We start from the raw sequence: 17,499 nt of genomic DNA on the forward strand, positions 1-17,499 counted from the left end.
TTAAAAAGTTTTAAAGTTTTGCATTTTAATTCAATGTTATTCTGTTACAGTAATTTTCACAACTTCAGGTATTCCCAGCAGGACGGTGAAGTTGTGAAATTTTCATTATTGAGATGGGAATTATAAATTTTCTCTGGGACTGCAGATATGAATGATATGATTTTTAATTTTTCTCTGGGGCTCTTTTATGAAATATACGAGTCCATAAAAAAATCATTATTTAGACTTTTTATAATATTATCTCAATAATCATCTTCATTAATTTTGAAAACCTTGGATGAGCTATAATGTTATGGAAAAAGGCCAGCTTTAAGCTCTACCCCTTAACAATTTCATGAAAATACATATCACTGCATGAAAAAGACCATAAAAAAGCATGTTCTAATTATTAGGCAATTTCAACTGAATATATCTACTCATTAAGGAGTGTTTGAAGTGGTGGAAGTGTGTCGGATTTTTATCATCAGACCATGTGGAATCATAAAAGCTTTGCTAGAAAAGCTATGATTGGCCAATACTCATCACCCGATAAGCCACAACCTGCTTCAATGAGCCTTGTGCACTGATTGTTTCTCCAGATAAAAAAAAAAAATGCACTTTATGCTCCTTTCTGTCTACCCTGAGTAAATACTATTAACCGAAATTCCATGGAACTTGTTTTCTGTTCAGGTGCAAAACAAAAAACAATTTGCATTAAGACAATTTGCTTGTGTATCTGGAAGAAGACTGCCAACATGCAGCAGCAGTTAAAGAAAGTTAAAGAAATTAAATGGGCTAAATATTTATTTAAGCAATCTGTTGTACTTTTTACCTGTTTTGTTCAGGTGCCAGCTGAGGCCCTGCAGGGCTGCTATTGAAGAAAATTAAAGAATTTAGCAACTTACATTTTCCCGAATTTGAGAACAAGCAGTCCATGAGAAGTAGTTGCGGTTCTTGGGACTGAGAAGAATGTTTCAAGTATTTTTTTCCTATTTTCAGGTCTTGTGGCCATTAGTGCAGTAACGTGGAACCATATAATAGACTCGAGAAAGGTTCATGTCCAAGGAATCGTTACAGAGCAAGTTTCGTGAAGATCCATCCAGTGGTTCATGAGAAGAAGTTTTCAAATTTTTAGCTCTGGAACCATTTATTGAGACAGTTCTAGGCATGTATGCTACAGACCAAATATGGTGCAATTCTGACATGTAGTTTCAGATATTAAGTTCAATACTGATGCTGATGGACAGACAGTAAACAGGGTGGTCATAGAAATTCAACTGAGTATAAAATGTTCTGGTGAGTAAAAATATAAATTAATAAAGATATTTAAATTTTAAAAAAAGATAAACTAGTCGGTGCTAAGACTAGCTGTCGCCTTCAAGCGGCTCTTGATCATCGCTCCTGTAACTAACTAACATATTCTCGGGAAACACATACGACAGTAGATAAATTTTGAGATGAACCTGTTTTAAGCCAATATACACTAAATATCAGTATACCTGCACCAATTTGAAATGAACACTAGAATACTGTTTATCAAATAAGACCATTCTCGTGTGAAAATACGAAACAATTATCTTGTTATTTCACCCGATTTTCACCCGCTTTTCAATCACTTACACCAGTCACTGGAGCAGCAATGGTAACCAAAACCACTAATTTGACAAAAATACATCATGCACGTTTCATGATTTAAAAGCTTCCAAAAATACATCGCGCACAATGTCATATATCATTCCATGAATTGCATTTTGGCAACTTTTTTTGCACATAAACAACCAGGCTTGCTATATAAAGCCATATTCTGGTTAGAAAAGTATGGTTTTCTTTAAGTTTGTTATTACCTCCTTTTAAAGAGACTATTCTGTCTTTGATTATTGGGTCATAGTTTAATATTAATAACTGGCAGTCATACTACCATACAATGCCTTAGTAACACCCACCCCAAAGAGGTGTTACTTTTTACAAAAGGTTACAGGGAGTTTATTAAAAAAAAATATCATTTTTTGGGTAAAAAATAATGAATTAATCCAACTTATAACAATTAGGAGTTTTTACAATTATAAATAGTACTACAACTGTACTGGTATTCACTTTAAACTGTACATTAACATTTTTTTCCAAATATGGATGGCCATTTATTAAAGGAACTTGGGATTAATTAGAGAATTCGTAAATATACAGTATTTCTGAAATTTTCAGCCATGGTAATGAATGTTATTTTAAATCTATTCTATCATGGTTTTGCAACAACCCACATGAAACCATAATTTTAAATAAGATACTTCCTGATGGCTCAATTTTCTGACAGTTTGTGTAAACAATCATTTATGTAAGAATCAAAATGAGATTGACCATAATTTAAACTGTTAGAGATTACACATTTTGTTGAATTTGAATTTTATGAACAAATTTATACTTTCCCTGGTTAACTAACTTGAATTTTCGGTGTTGAGAATTATGCCAGAATTAAAAGTGATTCAGAAGACTATAAGTGACAGACACAGTTTACCCCAAACAGTTACACACAGCCAAAAGCCAGAGTTTTGTTATAAAATCTTGATTAAAGAAATAAGAAAAGTATGAAATAATTAAGCACTAGCTGAATTTACTCATTCATCAAGGTAAATTGATATGACCTTATTTACAGCATCAAACAGTTTATTCACCAACAATGAAAACATTGGAAACTCCTTTCCTGTATGCAAGAAAATGTGTATCACTAGAACAAATATCCAGCCTGCAGTAACAGGTGGCCTAGCCATAACCCCATCCTAACTGTTTTACTGTCAATTTATTATTTAGTCCAGCTAGACAAGTTTTATGAACTTTTCAAACAGCTTACATGTACAATATAGTTCTCTTTAGGATGAAACATGCTGGTTTATACTTCAACAAAAACTAATTCCTGGGCATACCATAGTGATTTCTGGAATAATTCTTACACACTCATGTTGATAGTATTACAACTAAACCTGCCTTAGTGGCCATCAGTCCTGTATAAACTATAAAACAGCCACTGCCTTAAGCTGTCAGTCAGCCCACCCACTTAGCTCAATACGGAGAGCACAGATCTACTGATCTCGGGGTCGTGAGTCCGATCCCTGGACGGGGCGTATGTTCTCCGTGACAAATTTGATGAGAACATTGTGTTTGAAATCATTTGTCCTCCACCTCTAATTCATGTGGGGAAGTTGGCAGTTACTTGCGGAGAACAGGTTTGTACTGATACAGAATTCAGGGACACTGGTTAGGCAGGGATCAGCCTACAAGGCGATTTGAGCGATATCGTCGCTTTAAAGTCGGCCACTTCGCCTAATTATCGTCTCCGGGCGAAATCCAAATCGCCGAGTTTTTCAGCGAGTTATTATCTGTTTACTTAAAGTTGCAAAACTTGATGCATATTCTAGATTAAATTATCGATAAATCCATAGTCAACCCCGCCTACTCGCCTGTCAAACTTCAGCCAATCGTAGCGTTAATATCTAACAGTGTCAATCAATAATATTGTAAGCCGCCGCCATTTTGAAAATTTTCAATCGGCGTGTAAAAAGCCGATAAACTTAACGAGAGCATGATTTTATGCAACAATTGTATATTATTCTTTCATTTTATTAAAGATTACTTCAAAAATTATTTCAATTACCATAATTACGGTCAATTTCTGTAAATGAACGGCTCGGGTACTGTGGATAAAAAATGATTTCGCGGACGTCAGAACTGCCGTACAAAATATTGTAAAAAGATCGCCATTAACTACGAGTTTGGACTTATTTTCGAAAAAAAAAAAAAAAAAAAAAAAAATTAAATGTATAAATCTGAACAAGTTGGTGCAAAAATCGGGCATTATAAAAGTACGAGAATCGAAACATTAATGAAAATTTTCACGCCGTTTTGATCGTGCACCTGTTAAATTTACGAATTTCGGACATGTAAATTTCGGATAAAAATTTAAAGGCGACTTTTTCATAGCTAAGTTTATAGTTTATTTAGAAATTCATGAAAATGATAATGCAAGAATCAATTTCCTTAAATAATTACTGTTTATAAGTTACAGCTAGACCCACAGAAAGTGGATATATATAGGCAAGAAACTGAATGCTATGCCGATGCTTCTCCTTAAATTTCTCAACTTCTCCCTAAATTCTGTGGAGGGAGAAGTCACTTCTCCCTAAAATTTTGACCTAGGCTGATCCCTGTTAGGTTAACTATCCGCCGTTACAGAACTGAAATACTGTTGAAAAATGGCATTAAACCCAAAACAAACAAAATTAATCAGGCAGTCAGCTACCTTCCCAAATTGACTTTATTAATTCTATTTTCAATTTGACTTAATTAGCAGCCAAGCACCTGCCTTAGCAACACTATTACACTGTTCCATTGACAGACCACTTAATAAAGGTTTGACTGTACGTGTATTTGCCGGCACCATTAATAAAACAGTTCATTAATTAAGAAAACTGTGTTTTAATACATGTACTATTTATATACGATGGGCAGTTATACGTCGTGCGTAATAATTTCACGAGGGCACAAAATTCTTTTGAATGAAATTACACAAAATTCTTTTGAATGAAATTATATGTAAAATATTTTATCAAATTTGAAAGCGCTAATTTCTAGATACATAATAAAATATATGGCGCTTAACATCACATCGACATATTGTGGTGACTTAATGTACTGGTAATACATGACTTCTTTATATATACTGCCGGTCCATATTTTGTGCTAAAGGATGAGTTTCTATGCAACACAATCATGTTTGCTTAACTAAATTTAAGTCGAAACTTGAGAAATAAATGAGCCAAACCATGAGAAAACCAACATAGTGTGTTTGCGACGAGCATGCTTTTCGCTTTCAAAGCCTATTGCCATTAGAGAAACCATTAGTGAACAGTATGGATCCTGACCAGATTGCGCAGATGCGCAGGCTGGTCTGGATCCATGCTGGTCGCAAACGCATTCTGTTGGTTTTCTCATGGCGCGACTCAAATGTATAAATGTATGAACATTTACTTCTGGTGTCATTAACATGATTGTGTAATAAAAAAACTTATTATATACCTATATAAATTCTGTCGCAACTACAGCTTGCATTTCACAAGGAAATTAGAACAGGCTGAAAAAAATCCTGTATTGTACCTTCTAAAATCCAGTATTGTACCGGTACTTTCCATATTGTATGTTGCTGGATTACTATCATTTATATGCATGAGCTGACATAGTTATATAAATAGCGCACACAAAACCATCACACATTTCATTTTAAAATAAACACATGTTTCAGATTTCGTTTGAATACAAATAAACAAACAAAAACATGGAGTTATATATATATATAAAAGGGTCATTAGGGTCATTACAAGTAGCTAGATCTGGGATTTTGTATTTGGCTCTCGTGGATTTTGCAAGGATGGATCACACTTGGTGCATGCGGGTCTCATGAGATCCTATCTGGCAAAATCCTCTCAAGCCAAATACAGCATCCCAGATTGAGCTACTGTTAAAATAACCCTATTTTATTGAATAGAGGTCTGGACTGCGAGCAAACAGTCCCTGGTTACTGACCAGTATTAAATTAGCGTAGCCATTTGTATATTGGTGTTCTCCTTTCTTTAACCTTTAGTCTGCTAAATTTCTAAAATGGACTGGTCCATCATTCAACTTGGGCAGTACCATTTATCATTTGAAGGGTTGTTCACTGAAAATTTAATGGCTGAATAGCGAATATTTATTTTCTATTTGGGTTTTAAGGCGCACCAACACAGTATAGGTTATATGGTGCCAAACAGGACTACAAAATTATGGTTCCACATCTCATTTACATTGGAATAAAAACATGAGGTATGGAATCAAAATTTGCATACCTGCTGGAATCAAGGAGTTACTGCAAAACCAAATGTTAAGACCCTATTAGTCGCCTCTTATGATCATGCAAGGGTAAGGCAGTGGTTCCAATTCTTTTCATACACAGATCGTCCCAGAACCACATGGGGCGAATAGTGCATCCGTGTAGGCTGATCTTGGTCTGCACTGTTCGCAAAGGCACAATCACTTTACTAGCAGGCTAAATAATAACAATAATAATCAGATTTTGTCCATTCTCCCACAGAAATATCTCAATTACACAAAAAAACAGTTTTCCCAATATGTGAACAGAAAAATGCACTAAAATATTCATATTGTTTAAAGAAATGTTTGAATTATTTGTGGCCTTAACCTTCACTAAGACAGTCAATATAATGAGAGGACTTGTGGATCTGCCCTTTCCCCTTAAGAATATATTATGTATAAATGATGTAAATGTATACATTGGCTAAAAAATATGATTAAACTAAAAGGCAGTCAACATTTTATGACACAGTTCAATCATATCTGATCTAATGATTTAAAAGTTACAAGGAAAGACACAGTAGAATTGAAATACATAATATGCAGCACCATTAAATTTTTAAACAAGATTCAAAATTCAGAATAATTCATGTATGCAAATTAGGCTCTTGTGACATTATTCCACTAGTGTTTTTAAATCATACATGTACTTAAAAAATGGTCCTGCAATGTGTTATTTCTTAAATGAATTTCTTGCTTAGGCCTAAAAAAAATAATGTTTGTTTCTGGTAACATGCTCAAAAAAATTAGGGTAGGTAGGTCGGAAATTTTTTTTAATTAAAGGAGACTTTTCAGAAATTATTTTTGTGTCAAAAAATGAATACAAATAAGGGGGTTATCCCTTTAGAGCATCAGTAAGTTGATTTCTAACATCACTGGCCATGTTTAAAGCATAAAAAGTGTAGTTTTGCAACTGTTTGTTAAAAAGTTGAAAAAATATTCTCCAAGGCCATAAAACCATTTAGGGTCGGGCCAAAAATTTAGGGTAGGTCGGGATACCGGAAACAAACAATTTTTTTTTATGCCTTATAAATAATTTTCACTGCAAATCTTTGTATGCTATGTAGGTTTATATACACTTTTTTTGTCTTGTGCATCCTGGTTGAATCTGGTTAGAACAATCAAATTTTAGAAAAGCATCCAATGAAAATATATTTAACATGTATCAAGTGCTGGTAAATCTGGAAACCTACAAAATTTAATGACCAGTAAAAAAAGATAATTTATTCCTGCACTGCCAGAATATTATTTTTATTTTAAAAGTATTAATACTACTTGTATTATCTAAAGCTTTTCGTTTGTTGATATTGACAAAAACATTGATCTTGATTAGAGGATTACTCAACAATCCAAAAAGTTCATAAAAAATTGATTGAAATATCTATACAGTTTATCAAGTTCATGATTTACACATGGATTTTGTGAAAATAAAAAACTTTAAATGTTTGACTGTTGAAAGTTAAATAATTAAAATCCTTGAATCAATATGACTTAAAAATACGTCAATATCTAATTACTTCATAGTTTTACAAATATCTTCGAAAATAAACAATTTATAACAGCTGGTTTGTGTGTAAAATTGATTTAACAGTTAACCATGCTAAATTTCTATAATGTTTCAGTTTGAACAGTGCCATTAACTTTTAAAAGGGCGCATACCAAAAAGATACTGACTGAATGGCGAAAAGTGCTGTTCATGACGATTGTGCAGGCTGATCATGACGGGTAACAGTGGAGGCTCATCATGATCTGCACTGGTCGCAAAGACGGAAACAATCATGTTCAGCATGATAAGGGTTAAATGATACTGTAGTTCAAACACACCACATGTACAGCTTGGCACAGTATAATGTTTCACCAACGGGGCACCACTATTAAAAACGGGAAGGTTTTTTTTTTAAACAAATGTCTGATATACAGAACATTTAATTGCGAATAATAACTCTACACAGTTACAATAAAATTGATTATATATTTAGCCAATTTATATGAGCCATGCCATGAGAGAACCAACACGGTGCTTTTGCGGCCAGCATGGATCCAGACAAGCCTGCGCATCCATGCAGTCTGGTAAGAATCCATACTGTTCCATTTCAAAGTCTATTGCAATTTACAAAAGCATGGATCCTGACCGGACTGCACAGATGCGCAGGCTGGTCTGGATCCATGCTGTCGCAAAGCCACTATGTTGGTTTTCACATGACACGGCTCATATAAACTGCATGAGGCTTTTAATACGTAAAGATAACTATTTTAGTGAAAGATATCAAGAGATTGAAACAAAGTAATGACATGCACAAGCGTTGATTTCATCTGTCAAAATTGCCTTAAACATTTATGTTGCATAATATTTTAACTTTACTTGTCTTAATTTCAAATAAACTGTATATTAATTAGCACACAAAAATTTCTTGTGCCAGTTCGTCTGAAATACTATGTTGACAAAAACAACGATCAATGTTGGAGCCAGCTTGCCATGTAGTGGCTCCGGCATGTCCGTACCGGGTTGTTTAAAGGCAGTCAAATCTCCAGACCTAAAAATCATATTATCAACAAGTTTGTTACCCTAAGGCTTGTAGATGATCTTTCTCTTCATTAGGCAACTCGGGACTGCCTGCAGCTACATTTCTGCAATTATTTTTCTTTGTAAAACAAGATATTTTTATTTTATGATCAAAGAGAATTTTGCCATAAAACCATAAGGGTGCGTTTTAATGGGGCCATTAATCAGTGGTTTAAATAAATATCTGAAATGTCGTGACAACCAGAATAATAACTGAAACACATGAAATAACTTAATAATAATACTTCAGCCAGCACTATGGTGGTCACTGACAGAAACATTTTCATCTGAACCATATACCGTGGCGACCATTACTTTTTTACATACAATGCAACTCTTTTGAAAGGATTTCAACAAAATGTGGACATTAAATTCAGTCCTCCTTGTACTCCCAACAGAATTTTAATTGAGGTTGTCATAGATTTATTTTTACAGGTCTATTTTAGTTAAAACACATGCAGCAGAGCATTATTAATCACATGTAAAGTTGTTCTGACAAGGATATATAATTTTGTACTTGACATTAAGCAACGTAAATCATTGCCTTAATTTTCTTATTAAAAGATGAATACTAAACCAGAGTCTCTGCTTCACTGGTGAGTCTGATACCATTACTTACAAAATCAACAAAATTTCTTTCTAAATTTTAGAGAGAAAACAAACCTGGAGGCATTTAGTTCCCTTTAATAATCATTAGATTAAAATGGGACATAAATCATTCTGTAAACATAATTATGACCATGATGAATTTTTACATTTAAAAATTTATTTGAGCCTGCTGAGTTGGTCTAGACAGTTATTCCTCTTCCTCAAAGAGATACATGTATACTGGCACACATAGTCTTTTTTTTAGATATGTTTGGAGGAAAATCCTGCAAAACATATGGTTAAAACTAAACAAATCTGGACTAAAACCTGACTGACCTTGCAGCGCTTGTTTCAAATTTGTAAATACAGCAGAATCTTTTGTGGTTGTGTAAACAGTAAAACCATAAAATCAAATTACAATGCACTTGTAAATTCTTCTTTATAATAAAATGTGTAATACATGGTACTGAGAAAACATGAAGGTGACAAACATTTTCTTGAGTTTAATACCTGGTTTTTCAACTTGTCAGACATGTAGTCAATTAGGCCTAAAAAACGTTCTTTGTTTCCAGTAACATGCTCAAAACAAATTAGGGTAGGTAGGCCGGATTTTTTTTTTTTGGGGGGGGGGGGGGGGGGGAAGAGAGTCTTTTTTCAGTTAGTAGGTTAATTTGTAACATCACTGACCATGTTTAAAGCATAGAAAGTGCAGTTTTGCAACTTTTTGTTAAAATGCTGAAAAAAAAATTCTCTAAGGCCATATGAATATTTAGGATCGGGCCAAAAATTTAAGGTAGGTCGGGATACCAGAAACAAACCATCTTTTTATCCCTTAGCTGCCCAATAAAACCTTATTAATAATAAGAAGCAAGACCTCAGATCTGAGAATCTTCAGTTCCTAAAGACACTTCTACTCCTGTAAATTTAATCAATTATCACCAAAAGTGAAGTAAAGGTTTGAAATTACAAAAAAAAAAATGTACTAAATAAAAGACAGTCAGTTGGCACGTGAACAAGGTGATATAGTACATTCATCATTATATATGCCAGATTGATATAAAGTAACATGAAAAATTACACTGATTCTTTTTTGGCCTGACACTCATTGGAAAAAAAAAATTGGAACTGCCTCTACAAGATCTGATCTATATATATTAAACTTAAAACTAATAACCAAATTGTATTTATTACCATAGATGGGAATAATGCATCTTCCTTGTCAAAAAAAAATTGAGGCAAAGAAACATTGGATCGCAGGTATTGATTTTGTCTGGTAACACAACACAAGACAATCATTCACTTCTGCAATTGTAAATAACCAGCAAACATGTCATGATAAGAGCTTTAGGAAGATTCTGCAGTTCTGTATTGATACTGTGTATAATTAAGATTTTTACTGAAAGTTACATGCAGAATAATCTTAGAAGCATTACAACAAAAACAAGAGATGTTACTAGTAAGAGCCAAAATTAATGCCTTCTGCCCCATACCCCTTACCTGTTTGTTGTGACCTGGCAGTAAGAGCTTTTTACTAAAAACCTGACTGTTGTATTTGACTCACCTAAGACTCATTCACAATATCAATGTCAATGGAACCCCTTAAATCATTTTAAAGATAAAGATGAGACACAAAATGTTTCACACAGACAAATAGACCATCATAATTTATGGTTTATGTCTATGGGATTTTTCATTCATTTGCAAATAGTGCATTGACAAGACCTATTTATATGAGGTTATCATTTCATATTATAAAAAGCTGAACAATGAAGTGTACTAACCTTACTTTTTACATTAATGAACCACTGACTTCATAAAACCAAAATCAGACATTGTAACAAATACATGTACATATTCCTCCATTTGAAACATAAAACCTTAAACATGTTAAATTGGAGATTTCATCTAGAGACCAAAATTGTCAAGTTAAGGGTAAAATTTTGTGATATCTATTTTAAAACACCATTAAAAACTATACTGTATGCATCATATTAACCCATTTAATATCACACAAAATTTTACCCTTTAGAAAATGTAACTTAAAAATTCAACTAATTTCATTGAGAAAATGTTCATGTGAATTTCTGAGCATTTAGGAAAAACCACATACAGTTTCCCCTCGATGGGAAACTGTAATAACTTTAATAACCCTAATTAAGCTTATCCTAACAAGTCATTCTTAATAAACCATCAATGACAATTGGACATTTAACTGCAAGTAGCCAATTGCAAAAATATACTTATAATAGGGATATCAAAGGCAAACAATTACAGTCGACATTAGTTGAACCAGTTGGAAGCTGTCAGTAAACAATAAATTACTGTGTAAACTGTAATTACTAATCATTATCAAGTGTTACTCAAATTAAATACAATATTATAATCCTCTTTTCTGCCAGACACTCCAAACACTTCACAGTTCAACTCTTGAGGTCTCAAGAACGGCTGACCCACATAGTCTATCAAGATAACAATAGGCATATCTGTGGTAAAATGAACCAGGCTACCTTTTCTCAATTATTCAAATTATGTATGGCATCTTGAGTTGCTGTGTCTGGAGTAACAAAGTGTTGGATTACAACACAGTACAGATATTTATCAGTGGTGGTTTTGAATCAATTTTAAGGGAAAAACCGTCTAATAATGGGCTGTAAATGTGTAAAACCAGACTCTAATCTGATAAGTTCCAATAAACGATTGATTTCATGTGAAGAAAACCTTAAAGGTATAGATTTTTTATTTCTCAAATCTTTGAATGTTTCAAAAAATAATCTGTACACAATTTTATAAAGTATCAACCCGTGTGGAAACTGTACAGCATTTTTGTTTGTTTTTAAGGAACTTTGTCCACGAAGCAAATATATGAGCAGAAGTTGTACATGTATGCAATTCTACAAATAAACTTTTGACACACCCCATAATTATATTCATTTTCATTGATATTTTACAACTGTTAATGTTATCTATTCATTTTCCAGCTGAATAATAATGCAAGTATAAAATGTCACGTTATTGAATAACTATTGTATCATTTTAAACTGTCAACATTTTTTAAGGTGCAATCATTTAGATCTAATGGAGTATACCAGTCCTGTTCACACGCTTTACACAACCAAATGTTATAGCTAAATTATGAGAATCTTGTCTTCTGTATTCAAAACCACAATATTGCTTAAGAGTTAAGTGAATGTAATTTATATTATAATTTCGCTTGTAAAAACTTCGAATAATCAAAGTCCATTTTACAACCAAATAAAAAACGACAAAAATTTGTATTCAAATTCAAAAAGCAATACATTTTTGGACCATTAGCTTTGTAATATCAGAACTTTGAAGAGTTAGATATATCATAATACCATATATGTCTTCAGAAGATCAATCCAATATAATTACAAAGGAAAAAGACAAATAGTTTATTGTAAAATATTTGAAATTTCCGTTTCTATATCAATTTGAAAACACGACTGAGTAATTTTGGTAGTGACAACAGTTACTGCAGTTATAATAGGTCTACAATATGTTATTTGTTTTGAAACAAGTAAATTTTTTAAATAATTCCATCAAATATTAAGAAATGCACACTGATATGAACTTGGCCACAAGTTCTTTTATGGGAATTTTAAGAAATTACCTCAAATGCCCATGTGCAAGGAATTCCTGCAAACTGTCTTACACAACGCCCAATTTCAACATCTTCATGAGTTGTATAGAGATGACTAACACAGTATTTAAGATGAGGTTTCATCAGCTTTAAAGTCTCACGACTTAGGACCATCCCAGTACCGCCCATACAGTAGTTGTCAGTGCTGCCCAGATTGAGTAGCCCTATCTCCTCCTTTGTTCCAACACCAGCTTGTCCAATATATTGTGGCTTCGAACTGTTTATAGACCTTAGAAACTGTTCCAACTTTTCACCTTTGATGAATATGTCATCATCTGCTCGCATAAACCATTCATATTTATCAAGGTAATGCTCGCTCATATATTTCAACATGGCAAAAGATTTTTTCTGAGGCGGATAGGAATCATCAACATTTTTCAAACTAACAATAGGAACATCATACGATGACTCTGAATTTTCACTAGAGAAAAACATCACCTCGCCATTGACACTTCTTGCCCAAGTTCGGTAAGCAGCAACAACACGTGAATCTAAGTACTTTTTGGCAGTCATAATTCCAATGAATATGAAACCTTTTTCATCCGCTTCTTCAATGTAAACTCTGTTTGTAGATTCTTTATTTTCATTTTTATCCCCTTTGAAATTGCCATTTTCAATGAAATCTAATGCCCCGGTGCAACATCCTGATCTTGAAAATGTTGGCATACAAGGCAAGAACTTGTTACGGCACCAGGTTGATAAAACCAGACCAACACATAGACCAAAAATTGTTCCAGCGACAAAATTAATGTTTCGATCAAGTCTTGTCCGTGCCATTTTCTTCCCTTCTAGCACTACTGTAGGAATAATATCCAAGGAATGACATTCATACAATTTATAATGTTATGTCCACAATTGAAAAAATGACATTTCTCCCCATTCAATTTTTTTCTCTCTGAAAAATCCAACTATTCCTGAACACAAGGAAAGAACATCTGAAGAAAAACAATCTTCCAACTACCTGGTTCAGCATACATGTGACTTTTACAACTTTTACACATATTTACTCAATGTATAATGTTTTATACCTCAATTAACTCCGCCTTTTATGCAAATAACATCGTGTGCATGAGTTCACAGTCATATCAGTTGGTTTTTCATTCATGAGAAAATCATTCGACAGAGTTTACGATAGCGTATGTCAATCGGTCATGTCAATCATGTCATGCAGGGTTCATCCGCTAAAGGTCACTTCCGCTAGTATGAGCAGAACACGGTATAAATTAGCGAAATGGTCCAAAAGTAAAAACACGGAAACACTGTGACAATCAAAGCAAAACACGGAAAAAGTTTCAGAAGAAGTTAAATATATCTCACATAGTCTAAAACAAAAGGCACACCTGATTTGATGTTACTCATAATTTTAACATGTCTGAAACATTGTTGAATGATACCAGTTTCACTTGGGTAATGGTTAAATTGTACTCGAAAAAAAAACACAGCCACAGAGCCACGCATTTGTAAAGTAGACCCCTAACATTATCATGCGTAAAATCTCTTTAATTTAAAACCAAAGTATTAAATCCATATAATATGTAAATGAAACTTTGGAGTTAGTGGCATCTTCTAGGGGATGTATTGTCAAAAAACTGAATTTGATTTCTGAAATTGTGTGATATTTATTTCTGAAGTCACTATATATATTCATAGTAAAATGCTTCATTATACTGAAGTAGACTCTGGCAAGTATTTGAAATTGTAGCTCTCTTATTAGTCTGTTAGAATTCATGAAATCATGAAAAAATTATTAACTGCTTTTTAGTACGCTCTACATGAAATATATTGACTCTGCTGGAATAATGTATATACATGTATGTATTGGGTGCGCACCATAAACCGGTTTAAGCTCCCCAGTGGTGTTTTTGCCACTGACCGTACCAAGGCGGTACCCCGCTGTGTTCCTTTGTTTGTTCGTTTTGTCCTCTTGTGTGGGTTTGTGTGTGTGTGTTCCTTTGTTTGTTCGTTTTGTCCTCGTGTGTTGGCGTTCGTTTTGTCCTGATGTGTAAGCTTTGAATGTGTGTGTGTGTGTGTGTGATGCACGCGTTTGCGTGCTGGGGGGTTCGTTTTGAGGAGGCTGCGCTTTTGGTGCGTGGCATTCTCTGTTTGATGTTTTTCTTTGTTTTTCAGTGTAATTATATAACAATCCACTAGCTATTAGACTGCCATATGAAATTAAACTAGTTTAAAATAGTAGTTCTAATTTAAAGCGGAAAATAAAGTACATCGATCTGTATGTCTTCCTATTTACTTTGGAACCGCCCACCTCAACATTCCATTAATCAGTCTGCGCTGGAGGGTTTAAGGGTTGAATAAGAAATATTAACACATTATAAAAGCCAGACTTTGTTTTGTCAGGGTTTTTGTCATACAAAAGAGAGGCATAGAGGTGCTTTAACCGACATAACACGGATCTGATCATACAGGCATAGTGTGCTAAAGGATATGTGACATGATATTTCAGATGTCCTTACCGTCCTCTGTCAGAAATCCCTATCATCTGGTGTCATCCCGCATGACTGCAACAAGGTCACTGTATACCTTTAAGTTGAAATGTAGCACATATAGAGGGCTGACAGAAAAATTCAATAACATCTACTTACATAATGCTTTTCTCGCACAGTTTGAAGCTTGCATGCATTTTATCTTATTTTAAGACATATGCAGCACAAACTACTTTTAAGCACTTTTTTGTTGTTTTTTTTTCACTAAGTCAAGGACCATAACTCTGGTCTAGATGAGTAAAATCCTAAACAGAACACCAGGTAAAAAACTTCACATGCTATATAACAATCCTCTAAAATTTTATATCTAGACAGTTCAAGTACATTTTGAGACAGACACAAACTTTTATGCCCTTAATGCACATTTTTGACTGAAACAGAAAAAGTGAAAACTCCACAGGTCGTTCAACACGACAAAAAATGAAAATGCGGTATGCTTGGTTTGATTGAGCTTGTTCACGGACAGTAGTGGAAATACATGCTACCATCCACGCCCTCTAGCACTGGGTTGAGCAGAACTCAATATTTACACATGTTACAAGTTCCAAAAACAATTTAGAGACATCCATAGATGTGTTTATACGGCAGTGCACATGTCAAGGGCCATAACTCTGGTCTAGTAAAGTCAATTCCAAAAACAAAAACCAGGAGCACTAATGCACATATTGAATAATATTCCTACTCGGTTTCAAGTCTCTATGTGAAATAATTTTAAGATGCTAGTATATGCAACTTTTAAGTACTTGGTGTGTATATTCACTAAGTACATAACCATACCTCTGGTTTGATCGAGTGAAATATCCAAACAGAACACCAGTGCACAACTGCATATGCTATACAACAATCCCCATATATTTTAAGACTCTTAATCAAATTCTTTTTGAGATATATGCGATACAATCTTGCATACCCTTCATGCATATCTAGACTTAATCAAGGACCATAATTCTGGTTTGACTGGCAGAAATCCCAAACAAAACCACAGGTACACAACTTCACATGGTGTTCATGACCCTATGTTAAATAATTTGTTATATCTATATTGCATTGTATTTTAATTTAGTAAGTCTGCTTTCTATTACAGTTTTTAGATACACAATGTTGAAAACTCGAAAGGTCTATAAAAATGACAGAAATGAAAAGTTGCAGGCTAGGTTTGATTGAGCCAGTTCATGAACGGTAGTGGCAATACATGCTAAAATCGGTATCTCGAATTACAAGCAACTGACCGTTCTACTTCAAGGTAACCGGAATTCGACTTAAATGAACAGACTCTATCAAACCGAGTCTGCTATTATTCTTTTTTGGTTTCATTCTATGCTTCCAAGGGATATTTTTTACAGATTTTATTAACTTTCACAGCAGTAATCTTTAAGCGCCGTGTGGCGGCTGTAAAAAGTCTCCCCGTACTTGAATTCAGTGTTGTTATATTTTCTGGTCCTTTAGGATCATGGAGTCCATTCAATAGATGTGTAATAGAGGTCCGCTTAAGCTGGTGCTATGGGGCGTGAGAGGTGTTGCAAATTTTATTACCTCTCATGAGTCTGAGTCTGAGTCTGCTATTATTCTTTTTTTGGTTATATTCTATGCTTCCAAGGGATCTTTTTTTCAGATTTTATTAAAAGTGGTTATCAATGTAGTAGGGTAGAATATAAGGGTGCAATTATACTTCAATGCTATTAAAGCTAGCTCAATAGCAAGGAAGTATAATTTTTGATGTAATAGGGTAGAGTATAAGGGTACATTTATTCTTCATTGCTATTGAGCTAGCTTTAAAGGCGACGTGGTATAATGTCCGCCTCAGGTTTGTGACGTCCCAGGTTCGATTCTCGGTCAGGGCTGAAATATTTTCAGTCTGTTACATTGGCACCCGACTCACAAGAAGAAATGAATGGACATATTGGAACATCACGCAGAGGTTCAAACTCCATGAATTCAAGGACGAATTCTAAAATAGAGGGGGTGTCTGTAATAGGGCTATTGAATCAGCTTTTATAGCGACGTGGTAGAGTGTCCGCTTCAGGTTTGAGAGGTTCCGAGTTCAATTCCCGTTCAGAGCTGAAATATTTTCAAGCCGTTACATTACGAAACCGGAACCTGAAGCGGACACTACCACGTCGCTATAAAAGCTTGCTCAATAACAAGGAAGTATAGGTGCACCCCTATTCTCTACCTACTATATTAATTCAAGTGTTTTAACTAAACGAATTGCCGAAGCGTAATATGCATGTACATGCAAACTTGATATATACATTTTATATACATGATGTGACCACAAAGTAATTTTAAACTCGTGCCTTCGAACTTTTTCT

At 34.1% G+C, this 17,499-nt stretch overlaps 1 protein-coding gene across 1 annotated transcript in view; it reads right to left on the reverse strand.

The window, feature by feature from the left end:
- The window catches only part of LOC123565337 (chondroitin sulfate synthase 1-like), a 55,941-nt gene extending 42,092 nt beyond the window's left edge, over nucleotides 1-13,849 (reverse strand). Inside the window, exon 1 of the mRNA XM_053549983.1 lies at nucleotides 12,657-13,849. Coding sequence (XP_053405958.1) covers nucleotides 12,657-13,463 — 807 coding nt within the window. The 5' untranslated portion in view covers nucleotides 13,464-13,849. The remainder of the gene's footprint in view (nucleotides 1-12,656) is intronic.
- Between the last annotated feature and the right edge of the window lie 3,650 nt (nucleotides 13,850-17,499).

This window comes from Mercenaria mercenaria, chromosome 8 (assembly GCF_021730395.1).
Source record: "Mercenaria mercenaria strain notata chromosome 8, MADL_Memer_1, whole genome shotgun sequence".
Taxonomy (NCBI): domain Eukaryota; kingdom Metazoa; phylum Mollusca; class Bivalvia; order Venerida; family Veneridae; genus Mercenaria; species Mercenaria mercenaria.